Source organism: Dinoponera quadriceps, unplaced genomic scaffold, assembly GCF_001313825.1.
Source record: "Dinoponera quadriceps isolate SergipeBrazil2010 unplaced genomic scaffold, ASM131382v1 scaffold566, whole genome shotgun sequence".
Classification (NCBI taxonomy): Eukaryota; Metazoa; Arthropoda; class Insecta; order Hymenoptera; family Formicidae; genus Dinoponera; species Dinoponera quadriceps.
This window is the reverse complement of record NW_014555972.1, coordinates 2,661,505-2,685,277: the sequence shown is the minus strand read 5'-3', so window position 1 is coordinate 2,685,277 and position 23,773 is coordinate 2,661,505. Positions and strand designations below refer to the sequence as shown.

The following is a 23,773-nucleotide window of genomic DNA, read 5'->3' as shown; positions in this document are numbered from 1 at the left end:
CCCCCACCCCTCTCTGATAACAAATCGGCAAATCGCCTAATCGCCGCGAATTATTTACGAACGTTCTCGCGCGCGTTTCAAATCCGATTAGAAGCTAGACGGTCGATTCGGTTTGATTTGGTTTGATTTTCACGGCGATCGGGGAAATCGATCGCAGCGGGGTAGACACCCTCCTCCTCCTCCTCGTCGCAGGAAACAGCGACGTATAAAGCATCGGGTAATACGGCTCTTTCGGGTACGGTATTCGGCATCCGGGCGGAGCTCGCTCGCTCATTCGTTCGCTACCATTCTTTCTCGCTTTCTCAACGCCGAGCTATATCTACACACGCCGAAAATAATCCAGTGCTAAGTTCGCTCGATTCGCAAAGACTGCGCACCGTTTGTTTCAGGATTTGCCATTCCGCTTGACTCCCTTCGAACACACCTCCCAGCCCGACGCGCGTCCTTCCGTCGTATCCGCGACTATCCCTATCTCTTTCCGACTATCGCGCCGCGAGGAGCAGCCAGTTTCTGGAGAGAACTCCGCGGGGTAGTTCGCGAGACTTTAGCAACGAACGAGAGAGAGAGAGAAAGAGAGAGGGGGACACAGAGACAAAGGGAAACGGCGGGAAATCCGGGAGGGGAAACGACGGAAAAGCGGCGGAAGGGGAGGCGACGGTAGGCGAGGCTCTGACGTTTCTCTACCGGATGAACGGCGAAACATTGTGTTGTCTCGCGAAAGGCCCTTCTGCCGCGTGGAGATAAGAAAGAATCCGTTGTTTATCTTCGCCATTGCCGTTGACGGTACAGCGGCGGCAGCCATCGTCATGGCGGCGCGAGAGACGCGCATCTCGACGTGAGTAAAAATGAAGAGTGTTCGCGCGGGGGTAAGTCTCGGAATAGGCGGGGCGAGGGAGGAAGGGGGAGAGGAAAAGGGAAAATGGCGGCAAGCGGGGAGGGGGGTATGATTAACATGAGTCCCTTTCGAGCAACAGGGTCACAACGAGGCGACGGTAAATATTCGTCGAATGTATCCCTTTGAACTAATTTGAGAGCGGCAAAGACCGCTCGCAGTAATTTCTAATCGAAAGAGTGCGCGAACTTTCCGCCGGGACAGCGAACTTTCATTTTAATGATAGATTCTTTGAGTAATTTGGCCCCGGGTTTTTCCTCTCGGAACTAAACTCGCGCGGCAAACTGCGACGCGATCGAGCGGCACCGTATCGCCCGCCCGCTCCCCCCCCTCCCCCCTCTCACGCTGATCTTACTTCGTCGGAAGTTTTATTCGAAGTCCAATTTGCGAGCAAATTTAATATGGAATATTGAAGTGTCGAATGACGGGACATTCCGTGAAAATTCCCCCGAGAAACGCCACGCTGCGCAATCAGCGTCACGTGATGTGCGGTACCATTTTCCGGTAGATTGGAATACTTTTACTATCGGAGGAAAAGTACTGATATGCTGTTTTCTTTCCTTCCCAAAGCTCCGTTAAAAGGATAGAATTAAAATTTATATTTACGCGTGAACGTGGGTGAACATCGAAGGAGAGAATAGAAAGAAATCATGAGCGAGGAATATACATCGTTCAGCGTTTAGCTCCAGAATAAACGTCGCGAGCGAGCGCGTTGCGTTCTTCGGCGAGTGAGATCAACGAGTGAAAAATGTAAATTAACGCAGTTTAAAAGTCCGCGTGTCATTTTACGAGATGAACTTTCAACGAGGGCATCGGCCGGAAAGCAGATTTCTCCGCATTATACGCGCGGGTCGCATGCAAAATATTCGGGGAAATGAACAAATCGTCATGAGCGTTATCGCGGCCTATAGAGCCAGGCCAAAAATCCGCTTCACCGCGCGTCGCTTTTTGCAAGGGTGCGGTGGACGATTCGGCAAACGAGCATAAAAATGGCCGTGCGTGCCACTCGTTGATCCGTTCCAATTCGCGGACGAGCGCTGATGCCGCAAAAAAACGAGATGCAGATACCATCTGGCGTCGAGTCATCGCCACGATTATTATCGTACCTTCGCGCAGAATCGCGCCAAAATATCGCGCCCATTTGCAAATCACCTCGCTGATACGATATTTTCCATCGTGCTTTTTTAATGCAATCGGATTTTTCGATCGAGCCGCCGCCGAGGCCACGCCGGGTAAGCTTCTTATGAATGTGGAACGTGACGCGGGAATTATACGGGACGGAAGGATAATGAAGGATAAAGCAGGGGTCCTGATGCTAAAATAAAGCGAGGAATTGCTCTTTTGCCGGAGAGGAGATACGATTCTCTCTTAAACCGCCGGAAATAACACACTTGGATGATCTAAATTATTATTAGAGCGCGAATTAGTTTTCCATTGATCTGCAAGAAACAGTCATTTTTAAGCGTAATCGAGTATACGTGAGTCTTTTTTTATTCTATTCTCTCTCTATTTCTTTTTGCTTCCTTATAAGCGAACGACTCGATCATGAAAATCAAGTAAAATTAATTAAAAACTTTGCACAAGCCTACATGACATTAACGATAGAAAAGAGAAAAAGTTTACTTTTGCCGTAGGCAACATAATCTCCTCTCTCTCTCTCTCTCCATCCTCATCTCCTTACAAACACACAATCTGACCGTGAAAAACCAGGTGAAATTAATTAACGCCGCATAAATCAACGTGGGTGAATACAGTTTAACTTGGCATCCCCTCGGGCGCCGCGGCCCGGGGGAGTTGACCCTGCCGAAGTTACGAGAGGGGAGGGGGCGATATGGTTCTTTTAGAGACCCTAACTCTCAGCCGCCGCCGCGGCGGCGTTAACGTCGGCGTTAACGTCAACGTTAACGCGTCTACGCGTCCCGCACGACGGCGAAACGCGGAAGTATTACGACGCGCGTAACCGTGCATGCACACACGCTAGCGATTACACGTGCGCAACTCCTCACGGCCAATTAAGTGTACTTCCGCGCGCAGTCGATGCCGCGGCGTATACATACAACACCGTTCGCTCGCTCGCTAACGGGCGTTAATTCGAGGCGCGTCGTCGAGGAGGCGACGACGACGACGGAGGCGTACACTACGTGCATACACGCGGCAACAATAATCGCGTAGTTGGAATTTTGCACTCGCGCGTGCGCGCTTCTCCGCCCGCCTGCCTGCTCGCTTGCGTGCGTGCGTGCGCCGGTTTACCTGACTTCGAGCTGCAGGTAATGAGCCGATTAAACGTACAAGTGCTCACCTCCGCAAACATTTCCCTCCCCTCTCATCCTCGACAGCGAGTTCCGGCCGCGCTCGCGCGCGCCTTTGTAACGGATTACAACGCGATTCGTGCGCGGCGCGCCTTCAATGGGAAACGGCTTTAATAACGGTTGCACTGAGTCCCGCTCGGAGCGGAAGCAATATTGTTATTCCCGTCTAACTGCATTCCTTCCTGCCTCCCGCGGGACCGTCGGATTCTTCTCGAACCGGCCTGCAAGGCGCGCGAGGGATACAACTTCGAATCCGGACGTCGGCCTTCACGGGGAAACGTAATTCCGAGGGACGGCGAATTTGATGCCGCTCGTAAACGAAAGCACGCGAGTTGTTTCTTCAGTGCCGCCCGATACTTTGTCAGGTGTTGATTTTTCACGTCGTTTCGCGAAGAAAAGTTTCTACGAATCTGTAGAGAGGAGGTAGTAGGTTCGACTTTTTATTTTCCCAGTTTATGTACATTTCCTTGTAAACGACCCCAAAAATCGACGGCCGAAACACTTGACGACGCTCGAGGAAGACCCTGCGTATTTATTTGTCAGCCAAGATGGCGTGAAATTTACTGTCTCTCCCTGAGTTACTTTTCCCCGTTTTCTACGGGGACAAATACGAGCGCTTTTGCAAGTTTCGGACGGACCGCTTCGGAGATCTCGATGCACGTCGAGCAAAAGTAACGGATTCTCAAATGCTCATTTTTGCGTTCGCCTTTCCGTGCACTGTGCCTGGGTGGTCGGAGCTTAACGAGAATCTCGATCTTCCCACAGAGAATCCTGCTTCTCGCGGCGAGTTCGGAAGTGTTCGAGCTTTTTTACGCTCGCGGAACACGCAGTGTGTAATATGTACACTGTTTACCGGTGGTGAAAACCCGACGCGACACACGCGAGAGAATACTCACTCCGGGTTAAATCCCGAGCTTGCGAGCGTGTCGCCTTTTCATCGTCGCGAAGCAGCCTTTCGTGCGCTCGTCTCAAACGAAATGAATCTCTTCTCATCCCGACATGTACCTTCGCACGCGCGTAGTTCCTGCCTCCATGTGGACGATTAATAAGGTAAGCGCGTAATCAAAATTAACGAAATTGGTTTGCGTCGAAAGAGCGTTTCGAGTCAGTTTCGCGGCAATTTCGGAGACTCAAGTCGGAACAGCAAAATGCAATTCTCATAACGGAGAGCAACCGTCCGAGGACCATCCATCGGATGTTATCATACTCGGTGACACTCGAATTGCCCCATTAATTAAAACCGAAAGCTATTTTCTTCGGCGTAATCGCCGGCTCAAGAGCGGGTAGACTTTAGCTTTCTTACGGGCCGAAGTAAGTGACGGTAATGCGCGGCCAATTCATCATACGACCGAGTTTAATGAGTTCAAGGTAATTGGCTCGTGACAATACTATTAGAAAAGTAACGGTCGAGACAACACGAAGAAACTGGGCGGTGCTAAATATTTACAAACCAGATCTACGATGCACAGCTTAGACACTGCGGCAAAAGAATACCAATGAAATTTGCGTTATACTTAGAAAGACTCGCAGAGGCATCATCGTTTGTCGCGTTTCGACTGAAAGAAAGATTCGGTAACGACGACCAAGATTTGGTTAAATAATTCCAACTATTTCGAAGAGATTCCTGAGAAAAGAGGTTCGCCGGCCGCTACCCTCGACGCAACCACCTCGATTAATGCGTCAGCTATCGGGGGATATTTCAGTCGCGTCGCTCGTAGCGCACCTCGTCCTTCACTTTCTCCGTCTTCGCTTTTCTATTAACGTCGTCAGTAAAAATAACCGATTAATCGCGGCGACACGTGCGCGCGTTCGCTCGCGAAGGTTCAACCTCTCCTCGCTCGCTCTCGCTCGCAACATCCGGTGGGTGTGTATTCGCCCCGTCCTCTCTCTCTCTCTCTCTCCGCAGGGCGATATTTACTGCGTCGTGTCGCCATTACGAAGCGCCCTTATTCACCTACGGGCGTCGCGCGCGTCCGTTCGCCATCGGCCGGTGATATACTACCCCCTTTAACCATCCCTCCGCGGGCGGGGGGTGCGTTGGTACGTCGCTCTCGTTTTTAACGGTTTTCCGATCTTTACAGCGCGCCACGGTATCAGTCGCGTATTGTAGTTCGTTTCTATGGTAAGGCCCTATCAAGACCAAGAGGAGCCTAGCCGTAAATTATCTCTCTCGCTCCCCTCCCCCTGTTCCTCCTCCTCCTACGTTCCCTCGCTCGCCTCTCTCGGCCGCCCCGCGCGGCCGCCTGCAGCCTTTCTACCGCGATAAAGCGCATCGATCCTGCGCCGTTCTGTCCCGCAGGATAAATGCGCGAACCCCCTGCATTCCCGAATCCCGCGCTGCGCGAACGATGTGCATCGGCCTGCCGGGCTCGCATATATACGTACGCACACACGTACACGACGCACGTGGGCGTACGTTCACGCGCCTACCCGAAGAGAGTGCCGCCGCGTAACACAGGTGCACACGCCCGGTGCGCACTCACGTACGAACGAGATAGACCGATATCCCGGTTGCAGCGGAATTGCAAGAATTTCCAGCAGACCGACCGACAGGCCGACAGACCGGTCGGCAGAGCGACGCATCGTCCGCGCATGGCGCTCCGATGGGGTTCGACGCTTCGGTCTCTCGACCTCTTTGTTCGATCCCTCCTGCCATTCAGCGGGGAGGACGCGCGTCCGCCCGCTCGTCATTTTTATCCTCCCGGCAGCCGGCCATTCGGCTCCGTGACTGATGCAAATTCCGGATTTATAATGTTCCACCCTCTTCGCGTGCGCTCTTTCTCTCTCTCTCTCTCTCTTTCTTTTCCTCCTCTGTCTCCTCCCCTACTCTTCTCTCTCCTGTGCCTACATTTCTTTCTCCCCCTATGTCGTTCACCCTCGTTACGGGTGGGATCCGCTTGATGCGTATTCGGGAATCTCTATCCTCCGATCGCGGGCGTAGCCGCGATCTGAGTAGCGTTTCATTGGAATTAAACGGCGATTTCGAGAGCGATGGATCCGAGCGGGAGATTCGAATATCGTTACAAGTAATACTTGAATCCCGTGAATCGAAGTCGAGCCCCCGGTGTCGTTTCAGCGATTGCCCGTATTGAACATTCAGTGAAAAAGAATCACCACGGGATCGTTATACACCTTTAGTCGGGGACGCTCCCGCCGACCGGAGAGCGAAAGAGGAAGAAGAGAACGACAAAGTGTAATTAACACTTAGACCGGTGCGTCATTCATACATGGACGATGCGTAAGTTTCCGCAAGAGCCGTATATGGGTGACGGTTTCAATCATTGAAATAGGAAAGATTTTACGAACTATTTATAGACTAGAATAGTAGATACAACGCGTGCTATTTAGCTAATTATTTTTACATGGAAAAATCTCAATTCGTGTAATTAAATAAGCGTCAGACTAAAATTTTCTCTCTCTCTCTCTCTCTCCGTCAGACTGAAAACCTATTTCTCTCTTCCTCGTCTTCTGTAATATTTTAATATTTCCTTCTTTTAACACGCAAACTAACGAACTGTCAAAATTCACGTAATGATTTGACAGTTGTGAACGCGTGAAGCAAACTGCGAGACGCGATAACGCGACAGCCAATCAGCATTGCGGAAAAGCGACAGTAATGATTTCGATAATTTCGGATATCGAGTGAACGCGCCTTTTTAAAAAAGGATACTGAATGGAAACAATAAAATATTATTTGTATACAATATAAAATGCACGGCTCATTTCATTCGCTACGAAGCGTCTGAAGATGAACTCGAGACGGTCTTAAATGTAAGATCTGGCTATGAATACCTGCCTAAGTGTCAACGCTAGATCAGAGGAAAAAGGGCGACGCCGTTCTCTCTTTCCGTCGAGTCACTCGCATTTTCCGCCCATCGTCATTTTCGTCTCTCCGTGAAACCGTGGAAGAAGTTGCGGCCTTTTTGCATCGAGAGACTCCGTCTGTTTTCGAATCCGCTTCACTACGCTTTAATCTCGTCTCTAATCCGAGTCCGGTCCTTTCCGAACGCCTATCACAGCACGTTCGTCACGAATCTGTCCTGGGAGAAGCGTCGTCAGTCGCAGCTGACAACACGAACGGAAGCGCGCGACCGGGGAATTTCTACGTGTGAAAGGTTTATTCTGTTTAAATTAAAGTGCGTGTGTGCGCGTGAGCGGACGGGTGATTCGAGCAAACGGAGGGGTCGGTCACGCGACGCGTTAGAATTGTCGACGGACATTTTTATCGACTCCTCTCCGTTCTTCCCTTCCTTCTCTCGTCGAAATGAAAACTCGCAAAACTAGCGAACGCAGGATCACGCGCGTTTAAAAGTCGACCGCCGCCCACGCCTCTTTTAATCAATGCAATTCCGATGCGTTATCAATAATTTGGAGTGCACCGTTCGCGGATGCAGCGAGCCGCGAGGGAGGCGCGTGCGAAGTTCGAAACAATTTGGAAGGAACCCTCCGGCGGAGGGGCGGGGGGAGTCGGATAAATTCCATCGGAACTTTTATTTCGCCATTCGTTGCGATCATCGATATATATATATATATATATATGTGTGTGTGTGTGTGTGTGTGTGTGTGTAACGCTGCACGGAACATGCAGTACAATTTCTTTGATCTCCTGTGTTGACGGATCTAGAAAGAGAGAGGTAAACGTATGCAATAGGTGACTGAATTCCGGCGGGTTTGGTAGGAGGGGGCGTCGTTCATTTCGTCATATAGTAGACGTGCTAGTTGAACGTTTCACATTCGACGCAGACCGGACGTAATCCGAAATGAATGAGGGATATTGGAAGCGTTTCCAAGCGATGTTTTTGTGTTCGCATCCAAAAGACCACGCACATGTCACATAAAGAGGCTGCTAACTGTATTGGACGATCAAAGGCATTCGTCCAGAAGCGAATGACGCGCGTTCAGAACCAGTCGCAATGCCGATGCTCATTCGGGGAAACACGAGCCACGACATCGCGCGAAGATATGCGCTTCATTGAGCTGTTCCAAATGAATCCACAGTTAACTTAGTGACAAGTGGAAGAACTCCTGGCAAAATAAGAACGCGAAGGTTAGTCTGATGACCAATGCCGTTTGCAAAAGTCAAGACTTGCATCGTGAGGTACACGAGATAAATACCTTCGCTTGGCCAAAAACTCATTTCAAAAACAAATATCACGGGCCTTGTCACAAATGGCATCACGGCCTTGGACTGACCGGCACAGTCTCTTGGCGCGAAACCGATAGAAAATGTTTGAGTGTTTAGGGAAAGAAAGCTTTAAGGAAAACGTATTGGGTCTACGCATAATTCCGCAGCGAAAATCGAGTAAATTTCAAGCGCAAAATATTGAGCAAAAAAAGCGATTTTAATCAACGAAATATGTTCCATTCTATTCGATGACTTTCTGCCATCTCTCCACGGGCTTCATTATCCCTCTTTCATAGAAGTCAAGATGGTATATCATGTGTATGTATATTGACGAAATAGACCATTGAATATGCTTCAAAATGGAATTTACTTTTCTTTCATTCGCATAAACCCCTGTTTGCAGATGTGGTATGTACGCTCTTGTGGAACAGACTGTACCAATTATGATTCCTCCTTGTTTATCGTGCAAAAAAATGTGAATGTGTGAGATACAAATGTATCAATTCATGCGTAAGTAAATTTATGTGCCTTACAGCCCCGATCTACATAAGCCGCTACCACCCGCACACACTTTCGTTTCTTTCTATGCTGTCATATTTCAATTACATGTTCCGTTTAGTATTATATATGTCGATGGTCGCACGGATCGCGCGTGGACATCGGGAAGCGGCTTTGATAAAATCTTCCGCGCCGGCGGGCCCATTTCAATCATATTAACTGGTTTCGCGTTCGGCGGTTTTACGTAACAATAATCATAAATTATTGTCTCACTACAGTCGTATTTGTTTTGTAAATTACGTCTAGAGGACGGATTTATATCGCGCAAAGCGCGAATGTACAGTGGACGGTAGTTTCGATGGAATATAAATTTTTCGCGACTCCCCTGTCTGAACGGTGTCCGGAATTGCGTTTGGCACGATCGCATATCCGGGCCGCGAAGTACGCGTAATAAATGTACAAAAGCGATATTGCATAGATTAATAGACGTCCCTCAAATTCCCGACACGTCATGCCGAACTTTTCAATGCCTATAGGCCGATAATCGATAGCGGAATAAAACGATTAACCCACCAGGGAAGAATTGGCGCCTCTAATAATGGATTAATTGCAGTCGATAATAATTACATGCAGACAGAAAATACAACTCTGCTGTGGTGCGGTTCGAATTTTCTGTTGCCCGGGAAACAGACGGAAATCCGGTTGTGAGAAGAAAAATTGTGGGAAAAAACTGGAGGGAAAAAACAGCGAAGAAAAGGAATATTTATTCGACGGTACCAACAACATACTTATACTAATATACATATTTCTATAAAAACGTTTTCAAATAAGAAAATATACATATTTTCTTAAATTCGTAGCTTTTCATAAAAAAAGGACACGCATTAATTATTTAAATCCTATTTAAATAAAAGAATATAGATTTAAATGAATATGTTATTAACACTTATTAAACAAAGACTGTTTTGAAATATTTCGTCTTTCAATGTGGGAGCAAGGAAATTCCCGTGGAAGGTTTCTGCTCAGTCAATTATTCTCAATTATCTCGACCGTGTTGAATGCAGCTGAATGTTCACTGTAAACTTTCTCATTCGCAACTTTCCCGGCGACAGAAACATCATTTCTTATCACTGAGTATTCATTTCTCGTCACCGAGTTTTCATCCGGTCCCTGTTCAGTTGCGGGAACTGAGATTCTTTTCTCGTGTGTGTTACATTATATAAAGTCAAAGTACACAAATTCGAACGTTTGTCAGGCATCGATCAACGACTCGATTGATCATTCGTCGGTTTCGCCATAATAAAGACAGCACACACGCTCGAAGCGACGAAGTTTCGCACGTTTCCCTCACAGCTGGCGCAATTTTTCTTTCATCGTCGTAGCCGTGTTTTCTCTCCACCCTTTCTCTCTCTCTCTCTCTCTCCCTGCCTTTTCACTCTCTCCCTCCTTCTCTCTCTCTCTCTCTCTCTATCTCTGGAGCACGTCCATTATTTACGCACGCTCTGAGAAACCGCGCATCGTAGTAGTCCGAATGCACCGCACCGGCTGAAATAGTAATGCCGCGCTTTACATTTTATGCGACCGAAGGCGCGCCTCCGACGAATACCGCGGTATTATTCACCGGCGGAAACGGAACAAGCTAAGCCTCGACCGCCAACTTTTCTTATTCCGAACTCGTCCTCGATGCAGCTGCATCGGCGCTACATCTACGTGCGAAGGTACCATTCCGGCGTTCGTTCGCGGGATTAGGTAGCTGGCATACAAGAGTGACAGAGATGGTGAGAGACACGTTCATTCTAGTCTAGAAATTATACGTCTGTAGGAATGACGGAAGATACGAGAAAGTAAAAAAGACGCGAGTGGATTAAACGCGAGTAGAAGGGAGTGCGCGCGGCTGCGTGAAATTCATAATAGATCTGACGGAATAATACAAACGGATTGGAACGGGGGAATTTTTGCGCATTAAAAGCGCGGGAGATCGCCGAAATGGAGCACAATATAAATAAAGCACCGTCGAGAAATAGGATTAATACACCAGCGTGTGAAACACGAGACATAACGGGAAATTTAATTGTCAGCTAATATTTCACGTAGCGCCGGGCGAATTACGCGAGAGAGAGAGAGAGGGAGAGAAACGCGCGTTTTAAAGTTTCGCGGTGCGCTTAATTCCGTAATGCCTAACGGCGGTGTATTCGGGATTTCCGCATCTGCATACCGAAACGGGAGGTATGAAAGCTTTGAAAGCCTCTAATTTACATCCCTGTGCTGAGAGAGAGAGAGAGAGAGAGAGAGAGAGAAAGAGAGAGAGAAAGAAAGAGCGAAAGAGAAAGAGAAAAAGAGAATGAGGGAAGGAGGTTCTTTCTGCCGTGACAGCTAACAATAAGAATTTCTAATAATACGAAAATATCAAATGTGAAGAGAGAAGTATACGCCGAGAAACATAATCGAGAGATCGGGAACGCAGGATCGATCGGTGCCGAATGCAAAAGAGAGACGGTCTGCAAATAACGAGCGCGATGGCAGAAACGCGCGCAACGGTTTGGCGCGCGTGTGCATTAACCGCGATACTCTCGGCCGGTGATTTGCAAGAGACGAGATGCCAAAGTAAGGCGGTAGAAACGCGCACGGGAGGGTGTCTTCCAACTTTGTTGCGTTTCTCGGCTCTCTCTCTCCTCTCTCTCTCTCTCTTCTTCTTTCGCCGCGCGGCACTGCGTGTTCGTCCGCTCCCGTTCTCCTTTCTCTCGTTTGCTTCCGACTCCGTTCCCTGCGGCGCCGCCGCCGGTAAAAAACTAGTCGAATAAATATGTCCCGTATTCTTTGCGCGCCCATTGTGGCCGAGGCGTCGCGGTAAAATACGGGGCCTTTATTATCCTATGAGTTTCAGGCGCGCCGCGCTCGGAATAAACTCACGAGACACGGTAAACTCCGCGCTCGAGAATCTCGCCGTCGAAATAAAACGGTCGGAATCTTCGGCGGAGAGAAAGAGAGAGAGTGAGATACATTTATTTAATATAAAGTATTAGTAGCTTTCTCTCTCTCTCCCTCTCTCTTGTCGCGCCGATGTTTTCCACTTTCGGCCGGACGCCGTAAGAATAGCGAAGCGTCATATACTGAATGTCACCTAAAGTCTCGAGGGCGTGAAACAAGGTCAAAGCTCAAAATCAGCCAGGCGGGCCGGCGATTGACGTTAAACGTTGCCACGGAAAGGAGAGCAGCACGAGGCAGAACAAGCGCGCGCGCGAGAGAGATGGAGAAAGAGAGAGAGGGGGAGAGAGAGAGAGAGAGAGAGAGAGCAGATAAAATCACCACACAGACCGAATAATTGAGCGCAAGTCTCAAAAGATCCAGAATTGTAGGTCGACCGAGAACAGTAGGGTTGCCGACATCATGGGTGGTGAGCGAGCGAGCGAACATTTTGCTGGGTCACGCCGGAGGGACGAGGAAAGAGGCGGGAGCGAGAGAGAGCGAAAGCGAACGAGAGGGAGAGAGAGAGAGAGAGATAGAAAGTAAAGGGAAACGAGAAAGGGAGCAGCAGCGAGTAAAAAGGACAGAGAGGGAGTCAGCCGGGGGGTGCTCCCGTTAATAACCGGACTCGACTTGATTATGGTCGCCACCGTTGGGCGCATCGGCCGCTTTAGCCTCGGCGGTCGCATCGAACGAGGTGGCCGCTAATGGGCCGGATATGGATGAAAAATTATCTCGGCTTAATGCGCGCGCGCGAGAACGCAAGCACACGGCCCGTTTTTCGTTATTACGAGCGAGCTTTAAGGCTCCGCCGGGAGCCGATGTGATACCTCCGCCCTTTGCTTCCTCACGGATATCACTCACTCACTCACTCACTTACTCAATCACTCACTCACTCACTCACTCACTCACTCTCTCTCTCACTCCCTTTTCTCCATTTCTCTCGTTTCCGTCCCTGCATTCTTTCACTCGTTCTTCTTCGTGTGCCTCCTCTCTCTCTCTCTCTCTCTCTATCCGCCAGTTTCTCCGAGACCGCCCGAATTCGTCCCATAATTAAGCGTTTGATTATCGGACTAATCGCAGCGGGCGTTTCCAAGCGGAACGGTCGGCACAGTTGATTTCCGACGCCCGGATCGGAATAATTTAATTTATGGCGCACCTAAATGTTTATTAACGCCGACGTCGGCGCGGCCGATAACGCGAAGGGGATGATTGATTAACCTCGCGGCGAATCGGTGATCGCGGATGCTCCTTGCGCGCTCCGAGGAGGTCACGCGATGCTTCCCGACATTATCGCGACTGGAACGGCCCGTGAAACTTATTATATTATTTCGGACGGACACACGGGGCGCTTTCTCAATAGAATTACTGCGTTGTCCCTGGTGTTACGTGTTCCTCTTACGTCAAGGAGGTGTGCTTCCTCCTCGCCGACTTAGCCGAGGCTGAATCGACGTCGTGGTGCGATCGGAAGAAGTAATAAAGTGCTTAAAAGCGCGCGACTGGAGAGACTTTTCCCCATACTCGACGTCACAGTTTCTGGAGAATTATACGACTCACGTAGATTAAGGTATATTGCAGTTGGTAATATAAAGACGTTCTACGTGGAAGTTCGTTTTTTTATTCTTCGTTTCTTTTTATTTCCTCTTACACGGTTTGCGCAAAGTACCTCGCATTTTCCTTCACCTACCGATTTACGGCAAAAGTGACGTTAATAGCACGAGAGAGAGAGAGAGAGAGAGAGAGAAAATACAGAAAAAAAATTAATCTTCAAAAACCTCATATAAGCAAGAATATTATAATCTTCTTGGAAGATTTTTAGTCTCGATCTGATCGGATTTGTATTGATGCAAGTTTTACTTGAACTCAACTCCGGAGTAAAAAATCTCCTAAGAAGAATTATAATATTTTTGCTTATAAATACATAATCTGAATTTAAGATTACCTTTTCTCTGAGTAGCTGCGCACTAATAAGAGAGAAACCTCGGTGGATCGTGACGAGACGTTCGACAGCGTCGGACGAATTGAAGCGTTCATGACGGCGCGTCAAAATCGGAGAAAAGAGTCACGAACGCGCCGAGTTAATCGGACTGCTTGTTTCGCGAAGAATAAACGCTCCCGCGAGCCTACGAAAGTAGTTCCCGCGAACTATCGAACTCGGAAGAGTGTTCCGGATCAGTTCTCGTGATCCCACGGGAGCCACGTGCGGAACGCGGGGTTAAGATTACATCTGAATAACACCTCTGATCCTCTAGTTAGTTACACGAAACTTGTACCTTGTGCGCGCGCGCTCGCGAAAGTTCCGCAGTGGCGAATATAACGCAGCGATTGACAACTCTTAATAAATATCGCACGGACGCGTCACGGAGGCTCTTTTGCGCGCGACGCTCGGGAATCCGCAAACGGGAGCTCTACGCAGGCTGAGAAACAATCGTGATTATTTTGCACAGCGCTTCCGATAACCGTAAACGAATCATTCGGGCGTGAACGCGCGGCGGGAGCGCAACTGGGTTTTTCAAACATCGATTGTGTAAATAACGTCGACTTGTTGTTAATTCATCGTACGAGTTATCACGGCCGGTGCGTATCGTCTTCTAATAACAACAGGGTTTCCAATTACGCGCTATCCAAGTGCAGAACAAATACAGAAAAGCGAAACAGCGAACGGAGATGGAGAGAGAGAGAGAGAGAGAGAGAGAGAAAGTTACACATCGCGGAAAATATAAATTATTGTATAATCGGCCTCGAATATAACCCGATTTTACGCACACCGAGAAAAGAAAACACCGCCGTGTTGGAAATTAAAATAACAGCTAATTGGTCAAGCATATTTTCCTTTTAATTTAACCGTTTGGATTCTTCTCGGCTCTTATACGGAAAAAAAAGTTTGGTTGATTTTACCAGACAAACAGTGAATAAAGTAAACGTGTTTTTTGGTTGAAGGAAACGGAATTTCCAAATTTCGGTTGTAATCAGGATATCAGCTTATAATCAGAAATTCTGTTTCCTCCAACGAAACCGCGGTTGGCTTATTCACTATCCGGTAAAATCGACCAAACTTTTTTTCCGTGTAAGGAAGTTGGTCCGAGTGGTATGAGTAGTTTGATAGCGATAATTAAAAAAAAATATATATTAGAAGCTGTTTTTGTATTTGCGATACATGTAAATAGTGCAAACTTTGGCTTCAATTATATCAGCTTCGGGCAAAATAATCTCTTTCTAATTTCTAAAATTTCCCGTCGATCGTGTTTCGACTGATATGCCGTGAAAATGTCGAAAGGATTCGCGAGACAGCGAATTTACGAACTATCTTAACGCGTCGAAAGCGTCGCTTACTTTCTCCCTCGATATTAAGCGATACAGCGATGTTTATTCGGCGCTAAATTAACCCTCCTGGAGTGCACTCAAGCCTAACTTACAGTCAATGGCGAGCCTACCAGCGTTCCGAAGCTCGGCGCGATCGAGTTCTGGCCACGATGTTCGAGAGATTACGGGATACTCAATTAGGGGATTCAGTGTCATAGAATTCGAGAGCCCCGGATTAAGGGCTCTTATCGTGCGAGTAACTTTGGATTATACGGCGCGCGGCGCGGCAATTCCGCGACCCGCGCATTTCGGCCCGCTATCTGCGAGATAACGGCTCGCGAACTGCTCCGAAAGATGCTGCAACGTCGTTCGGCTACGTCGAGATCGCCCGCCGTTGCGGAAGCGACAAACCGTAAAAGCGCGCGTCAACCCCTTTTACAATTTGATCGAGTTCGACGCGCCCTTTTCACGATCGTCGCTCGACCAGCGATATTTCCGCAGAATATCTTTATCCGAAGACGATTCCTTACTGAACTGCCCAGGATAATAAAGGTGTGATGATAATAAAACCAACTGATGATGATAGAGATTGATAATAATTAACAATGAACATTAATAAGTAATAAATTACGCGCGCATTGCTACTGCGACTTTTCGGATTAAAATCCGAAGAAATACAGTTGAGATAAAAAAACGACTGTAATTACAATGGGAATTCTCTCGGCGTGAATTTTCCCTCTCGTCGAGCGAGACTCCTCTGCGAGTAATTTCAAGAGTACACGGGATGAAGAGTGTCCCGCATAAATAGTCGATACGTGAGTTCTGGCGCAACGTCGGTAACAGCAAGTCGCCGGTAATTTAATCCGGCGGCGCGAAAATTCGCTATTTCACGACCCTTTCGCGACGCCCGGTTCAGCGCGGGACAATTTCGGACGGATCACCTGGCGCGAGTCATAAACGAGTTTCCGTAGTGGCGAGATATCGGGACACCTGTTCAAGGTGCGTGCGACTAGCGCGCGCGGTTATTACAGCATCGGCGGTCTCTCGCGAGAATTCCGCCGCTCTCTCGGAACGCGGCGCGCAAATCCCGCACACGCAGTCTTATTGATCCGCGGAGGAGAGGCGGAATAACGAACGATACGGCGCACAGTTTGTTGCGATTACTTCGGCTCCTGGCTATTTGTTTTCCATAGCGGCGGTATCGAGCCCGGCAGCGGGAAACAATTTCGCGCGGCGCGGGACTGACGTGGCTGAAATATCGCGAGGAATGTCATCCAACGTATATCACGCGCCGTGGGTATGAGTAATACCCACCGGGGGCGAACTCAAGTTCTTACGAGAACGACATTCATCGCCCTTCGGAAACGTGCCGGACGCCGGGAGAATTTCTCATCCTCGCCCTCTCATCGCCCCTCCGACGCGCGCGACGCGCCCGCCGGCATAATTAGCGACCGGCTCGATCACCGGGCGACACGGAAGGATATTTCTTAAGAATTTCCGCAAATTTGGACAAGCTTAGCGAGATATTTTCCGATACAACGGAACTTCGCGACGTTACCACGCGTAGACACTTCCCCGGCTTTTTCCCCCGACTTACAGCGTAGATTCTGATTAGAATCCGAGCCAAGGTTGTCCCAAAATAAGTTGTCCCGCTATGACTCCGATCGGGAATCCCGTTCTTATCCCAAATATGGGATAAAGCCTCTCTTTTGCAATGCTGCTGCTGCCGAGTAGAATCCGTTCATATTTCCCACTTAGAATCGCACGTTTGAAACATTGCACATCTGATCAGAACCTGCGTGAAAGTCCCGACTAGAATCAATCATCATTTTGGTAAGAGAGAGGAGACGCGTGAAGGAAATTCCTCGAGATCTCCGACGATTCCAACGTGCTTTGGAGAAAGAAGAAAACAAAACGAGAATCTCTCATTCGGCCGGGGGTTGTCGCTCCCCCTCCGGCGGAGATACACCGCGCGTCTCGGTCGGTCGTAAGCATCAATTAAAGTTAAACGGGCTTTAATCGATTCTGCGTCTCTGTCTTCTGCTAGACACCCCGACGACGGCAGGGAATCAGTTAGATTCTGGTTAGCGTTAATTAGCGTCTACGGGAACTGCCCCGTTAGGGATGTTACAACGTCTTCCGGCCCGGTTGAATGAAGTCGAGCGGCAAATCGCGCAGTGTGTCCGGATGAATTGATCCGGCCTCTCGCATCTGTCCGGCGCTACACTCCGGCGATAAGCCTCGATAAGCTATCAACAACTTTGCGCATCGGCCTGACCTCGAGCTGCCCTCAAATCGCCGAATCCCTTTTCCCATATCACTACGCGAGCGAGGTATCGCCGAACTTTCGCGCGTTGTTCCATAATCCAGCGAATCTCTCTCGTCACGCGACCGCGCACCAAGCTGTGTCACCAGCTGCTTTCCCGGCCGGGTCTTAGAGCGACCGCCGAGTCAGGGAAAGCCCTAAATCGGAAGCTTCGGATCTGCCGAGAGCATTGAAAACAGCATAATCTCGCTGAGTGCGACCCCCCAACGATGCGGTTCTGCCGCTCCCATCCTCGCGAGCATAGAGAGACACGGGGGTTGACCGACCATCGGAGTCGTGGACGTCGCTTCCGATGGAACGGTCGTTCCATCGGCAAGGAGCATCGCGGAAGAGGAGGCGCGTTAATCCGTTAATCACGGCCGAAAATGGTCGAGACCGAAATGGTCCCACTCACCGGTCATCGTAGACGAAACCCGCTTGCAGGGTGTTGCAGTAGAGTGCCGTCGCGACGAGGGCGCAGGCTACGGCGAGGATATCCATGTCACATCGTGCCGAGGAGGCTGGCGGCGACAGCGACGTCGACGGCGGCGGCCTCTTAACTTGTTGCACGGGCCTTCCTCCTGCACCGCTGCCACCAGCAGCAGCACCACCTCCTCCACGTCCTCCTCCTCTCCCGCCGCCCCTGCGCCTCCGCCTGACGCCGGTTCTTCGCGCGGCGGCCGAGACGTCCGCCGGACGATCGAACGACCGCCGATCTGACGCCGCCTGCCCGGATGGTTTCCGCGCGGGATGAATGTCGGTGACGCGTTCCGAAGGTGGCCGATCTCGCCCGGCGCGACCGCCAGGTGCGACGACGCTTCACTTCGCCGGGGACGCGGTGGACATGTCGGCCGGAGGGGACCGTTCCGGGAGGAGCGCTCGGGGAGGCTCGATCTCACCGGGTCTCGCGACGATAATCCTCGGGGAAGCGCGGCGAAGTCAGCGGCGTTCCCGTTCTTATCACTATTCACTGACGCACATTACCGCGATATCCGGAGCGAGAGAGAGAGAGAGAGAGAGAGAGAGGGAAAGCACACTCGGTAGCTCTCTCGACCTCTCGCGCGAACGAGCGCGTCCTCGGCTGACGGGGGAGAGGCGTCGTCGAGCCGTCGCCTCTTCCTCGCTCGCAGAATCGAGGGAATCCTTCGGCGAGTCGCCCGGACGAGAGCCGGAGGACGCGGATCCACGGAGCGGGCGGGACCGCCGCTTCCTCGCGGTCCTCCGCACCGGCGGACGATGCTGCTCGAACGGAGGCCGGATCGCCACGACCGCGGCTGCCGTTGTTGACGACGCACCGACTCGCACCGACTGCTACGGCGACGACGATCAGAGGTTCCCGGCGCGATCGGCACCACGCATGTTCCGGATGCGGAACGCCAACTGTCGCGCGCCCCCGAGGACGAGAGCTTTATACGCGGGAGACGGGCATCGATCGGACAGGCGCTTGCGCTCGCCCGTTCTCCTAGTCCTCCTTCTCCACCTCATCCTCTACCTCCTCGCTCCCCCCGATGCTCACCTCCGCCACCTCCTCCTCCTCCACCACCATCTCTTCCCGCTCTTCGTCCTCCTCGTTCTTCTTCTATCGCGCTACGCATCCGCGACCGCTCGCAACGACCACGACCGCGGCCAACGGACCGGATTAACCGCAACCCCGGGGACAATGCTGACCGATGGACGTCCTTTTGGAAAATGACGGGCCGCGGTGCACGTGGCGCGCGCCGATGGAGCGAGAGAGAGAGAGGACTTGAGACATTTTCCGCCGGACGGACGGACCGTGAGGGAATTGTGTCCGTCGGATTCGGTCGGAATCGTCGACGGGGAAAACGGAGCTCGCGGTCGGGGAAACGTTTGGCTCGGGAATCGCTACCGGGGCGCGGCGATTAAGCCGCCGCGAGAGGAACTTATTTCGCCGTTCCCCGGTGTCACGCGGGGGGGAGACGCGTTTATTCGGGCCGCTGTTTCGAAATATAATCGGTGCTTCCAGTTGTGGAATCGAGAACGACACGGGTATATCCGTTCACGAAGAGAGGGAGAGAGAGGGTCTTCCGCTCGAGCCGCTTCGCGAAAACGCGAGGCGCAGAAACGTTGTCTCTCGCTAATTTCGAAAGTGGGACGAGTCGAGTGCCGCGGAGCCAGTCGATGTAAATAATGGAAGGTGCGCGTGCAAATGTGCGCTCGATCTCTCGTCGCCTTGACGACGCTTTCTAAATTTGTCTCGTATCGAGATGAGAAAACCCGCGGTTTTAAAAACGACTCCGTTAAAGTTACAGCCATTTCCGGCCGCAATTATATATCTTCTCCGAGTTTCGACCTGATAAATACTAACAGCAACTTCAGTCGAAATTTCACCTCTCGTGAGACCCCGTTTTTTCCACAACGTGATGAAGGAATTAAGATCACGCTTTGGAACTACAGTTAACGTCTGAAATTTCCGTCATCGAACTTTTCAATAAAAAAATAGGCCGCTTTAAGTATTCATACGAACTGAATATAATCGAAATATCGGGAATATTTATACACCGAGAGAGATCCCAATAAAATTACGTTGTACTTACTAGAGAAACGTTTATCTTAACGACTCGAATTCCTTCACCGATGCGATTATAGTTGCAAATACCAAAAGTGTTTTCTTCTCGGCGCGTACACAGGAGGAGGTGGGCCCCGGCCGCCGGCGAAATTTCCACCCGCATCCGTGATCCTCAGCCGCCGATGCAAGATTCATTCGCCGGGCTGCGCGTGCACGGTGTGTTCACGCGCAAATACGCGATATTTCGCAGACGACGTGGGGCTCGCGCGGATCCCGAGCCGGCCCAGCTTAGGGGGGTTGCTGTCGTCGTAGTGCGCGCGCGCTCCTAGTAGCTTAATCCGTCGCCGTACGCGTAACGTCGGCGATTCGTCACTACGGGTACGCGTAATTAATTGTCGGAACCGACGCCGTGAAACCCGTGCATTTATCACGCGTATTATAGTATACGCAGGAGCTTGTTATTGTGCTAACGCTGGACTTAGACGTCCCCCCTCCCCCCCCGGCCGCCATTGTATCACAAACAAGAGGTTGCGCGCGCCACCCGTAAACGCCTCAATTATTCCGAGCGCGTAACAAAAGTAATTCACGCTCCGATGAACCGCGATTAAAGATCCAGCGGAAACTGTGGCTTACTCCTAATGCGGTAATTAAGCATTTAAACGCTTAACTCACTCCTGACGCGCAACTGCGCGATGCCGGCCGGCGCGCTGTGTATAAACGAGAAGGAACGGCAGCAAACCGGGCTGAGGCCGCGAGCGAGGCTGTGATAACATATGAACGTGATATCAGCGTTTCTCTAATTAACCTTGCTAATTTACGATGTGCATATATATATATATATATATATATATATATGTACATCTATCGTTAAACTTCTGTCCTAATAACGCACTCCCGAGTAGCCGGGTACGTTTTCTTGCTCGCTCACGAGTCCCGTTCGCAGCATTCAATTATATTCTCAATTAAATAGCGACACAATTCCCGACGAAACGGGATCCTCCTGGTCCGAGTGACGGTCCGAATTAAGAATAGTAATTCATCAGGCTCAATAAAGCCGAATGTCCGCCCGGCTAGCGATCCATCTACGAGTAACGACGCCATAGAAATACAAATTAACCGCGCTCGTAACACTCTGCAATTACCCGGCCCGGTGCTTAACTTCCCGGCCATATGGGTCTGACGAACGAAGGGTCGCTCGCGGGGTGCGGGGGTGGCATCGTGTTCCCCCTCCTCCCCCGAGGTTGACAGTAAACAATACCGTTCACGAAGAAGGGAGTTCGCGAAGCCGTTTGCGTAGGGTCTCCGTCTCGAAGAACAAGGGATCCTATAGCCTGCGGTCGTAGGACACGTCGGTGATCCTTTGTCCTTTCCTAGATAGAACACGTGCGACGTCCGGTGTCGACCTTCTCCCCGTTGCTATTAGGATTATTATATCGAGGCCAAGTTGCGATACTTTGTATCAATATCGGTTTCGGCCCCAAGTCGGAATTCCAGCTCTACGTTAAATCTTTATTATCTTTAATTCTGCTAAAGAAATGGACGGAAATTCAGACAAATTCGTATCGTAGCGAATCAATACGGAACGTATCGCCAACCTGGAAGCTAAATTAGGCATTTCTCTATACCGTGATAGCCCAAAAATATCACGTCCCTTATTATTGTTCGCATGTTTTACTCTCACACGCTACAGGATGTCGCAAAATAGTGTTCCCACGCTTTGATTGTTTATAAAGCGTTTATTAATATCGTACAATTTGCTTTCAATGTTTATAACGAACTACGTAAAGTGTGGTAACACTTTTTGCGACGTCCTGTATATTGTGCTTCGATCTTATTCGGTGTTGATTAACGATATTGATAAAAAAAAGAGAAGGTGTCGCTCGCGGAACGTCATTCGGGGGCCAAGGCGAAGCATTCGAGCATCAAAGTATCGATACTCAGCAGATATCATGTATCCCCCGATTGCCAGGCGGATGGAACGGTAACCTGTTATTTGTCTTGCCGGCAGATTAAGATAATGGGCTAACGCGAAGCCGTCAGGCCGCACCATGCCATAACCAGCCGTCGGTCCGGGAAGGGCGAACAGGGAAGGACGAGGGGTCGGAGGGCACCAGATACGATGACCGGTGACCACGCGATCCCGCCGGACGCGAGCCGCGGGGGGGGGGGGGGGGNNNGGGGGGGGGGGGGGGAGGGACGCGATGTGAAAATTATCGTGCGAACCAATCGTCGAGCATGCGCCGGCGATCAGTTAATTCCGCGACACGAGGACGCGTGCACCGCGTGTGTGCGAGAAGTCGACGGTTTGTTCCCCCTTTCCCCTCCTTTCCTTTCCTTCGCAATTGCACAGAGCGAAATTTAAACGGAACAAAGAAATGAATTGTTAAGAAAATTTCCACACGGAGAGAGAATATTTAATTCTCTTTCCGTGCAAATTTTGCTTTTGATTTTATCCGTATTTCCTGCGCGGAGGGGATGAAAGATTGAGTTAACGCGTCTTGATTGAAACAGGAACGAGAAGCTCTGATTCTTATAATCGAGTTTCGGCTCGTGGGAACCGGAAATTTCATTTCCCTCAAACGAAAACGCGTTGAGTCCGTTCATCGGCACATTAATTCAATCACTTTTCTCCGCGTAAACTCCGTTATTATTAATGTCAATGATCCTCTAAGCCGCTATATTTGTGGAAAATTCAATGCTCATATGACAATCAAGATTTGACGTAATCTCTTTAACCGTTAATCTCTTGCGTCTGGTTCTTGGGATTTTCCAAACTCAGCATTGAACGTACATTCGTGCCCTGTGTACGTGCGAACTCGCAGTTTGCTCGTAATCATTTCTGCGCACGGTGACGTATGCCCGCGATTATCCTTTCGTACCGCGTTGCGCGTGAAACGCACGAGAAAGAGAGAGGGAGAGAATGAGGAAGAGAGAAAGAAAGAGAGGTTGGCGTTTCCGTTCTGCCAGTTTATCGCGTTGTAATAACGCAGGTTCTCAGCCGGGTTTCCTAGGAATATTTCGTGACCCGATCCGATTCGCGTCCCAAAGAAATTTCTTCGACTATTAACACCGCTCGACAACAAATTGTTCGTTGTATCTCGGGCGTGTTATTTCAACGAAGGAGACACGAAATGCCGCTCCGAAAAAAAGAGATATTTTCATACCGACTCGCACGCTACGCGCGCAAAATTCCGATCCCGATTTGCTATTTGGCCACGTTTTCGTAATTTATGTTGCATCATTCCGATACATTATTAGCTTAAATAATATTAGTTTAGATAATTAATTTGATAATGTTAATTCAACATCAAACAGCACGTATGATACGTTCGCGGTTCTCTACGTTCCCCGACATAGTTGGGCCAACGAGCGTTGTTTAACGACGGTAAATCAATCGTGGCGGAGTATCAATAAGAGCCAAGAAACGAAATATATCGAAATTTATAAGCGTAACAGCAATATATTTCACGTTACGCTCTTTATATATAATTCGAGATCCCGACGTCGGCGCTTTTTCCAACGGGAAGATAATCGCGGTGAGAGGTGAAAGAGTATAGTGCGAATTACGATGCGATCCGGCGATTTGTGGGAAAACGAATCGGAGAAAACGCATTTTACAACAAAGGATTAAGGGCCCAACTTATCGCACCTGGGGATACATTTAAGGGAAATTAAAGCGAACGATAAAACGCGCGACGTCTGCCAGCCGCATTTTTGCTCACGAGAGAATTCGCACTCAGGCCACGTGAGCGCAGTCAGAAAGTCGTTAATTCGTGGACACAGCGTATCGCGCCCGGCATACGTTCCATGCACGCGAGCCCGAGCTATTGTCTCCGAAAATACGTGCCGA

At 49.9% G+C, this 23,773-nt stretch overlaps 1 protein-coding gene across 3 annotated transcripts in view; it reads right to left on the bottom strand.

Moving 5' to 3' along the window:
- The window catches only part of LOC106746419 (transmembrane and TPR repeat-containing protein CG4341), a 270,936-nt gene extending 252,175 nt beyond the window's left edge, over positions 1-18,761 (bottom strand). For 2 of the 3 annotated variants that reach the window (XM_014623013.1, XM_014623016.1), the window contains exon 1: positions 17,812-18,761. In XM_014623013.1, the coding sequence (XP_014478499.1) occupies positions 17,812-17,897 (86 nt within the window). In that variant the 5' untranslated portion in view covers positions 17,898-18,761. The remainder of the gene's footprint in view (positions 1-17,811) is intronic. The other variant, XM_014623014.1, reaches the window with a different exon arrangement.
- Between the last annotated feature and the right edge of the window lie 5,012 nt (positions 18,762-23,773).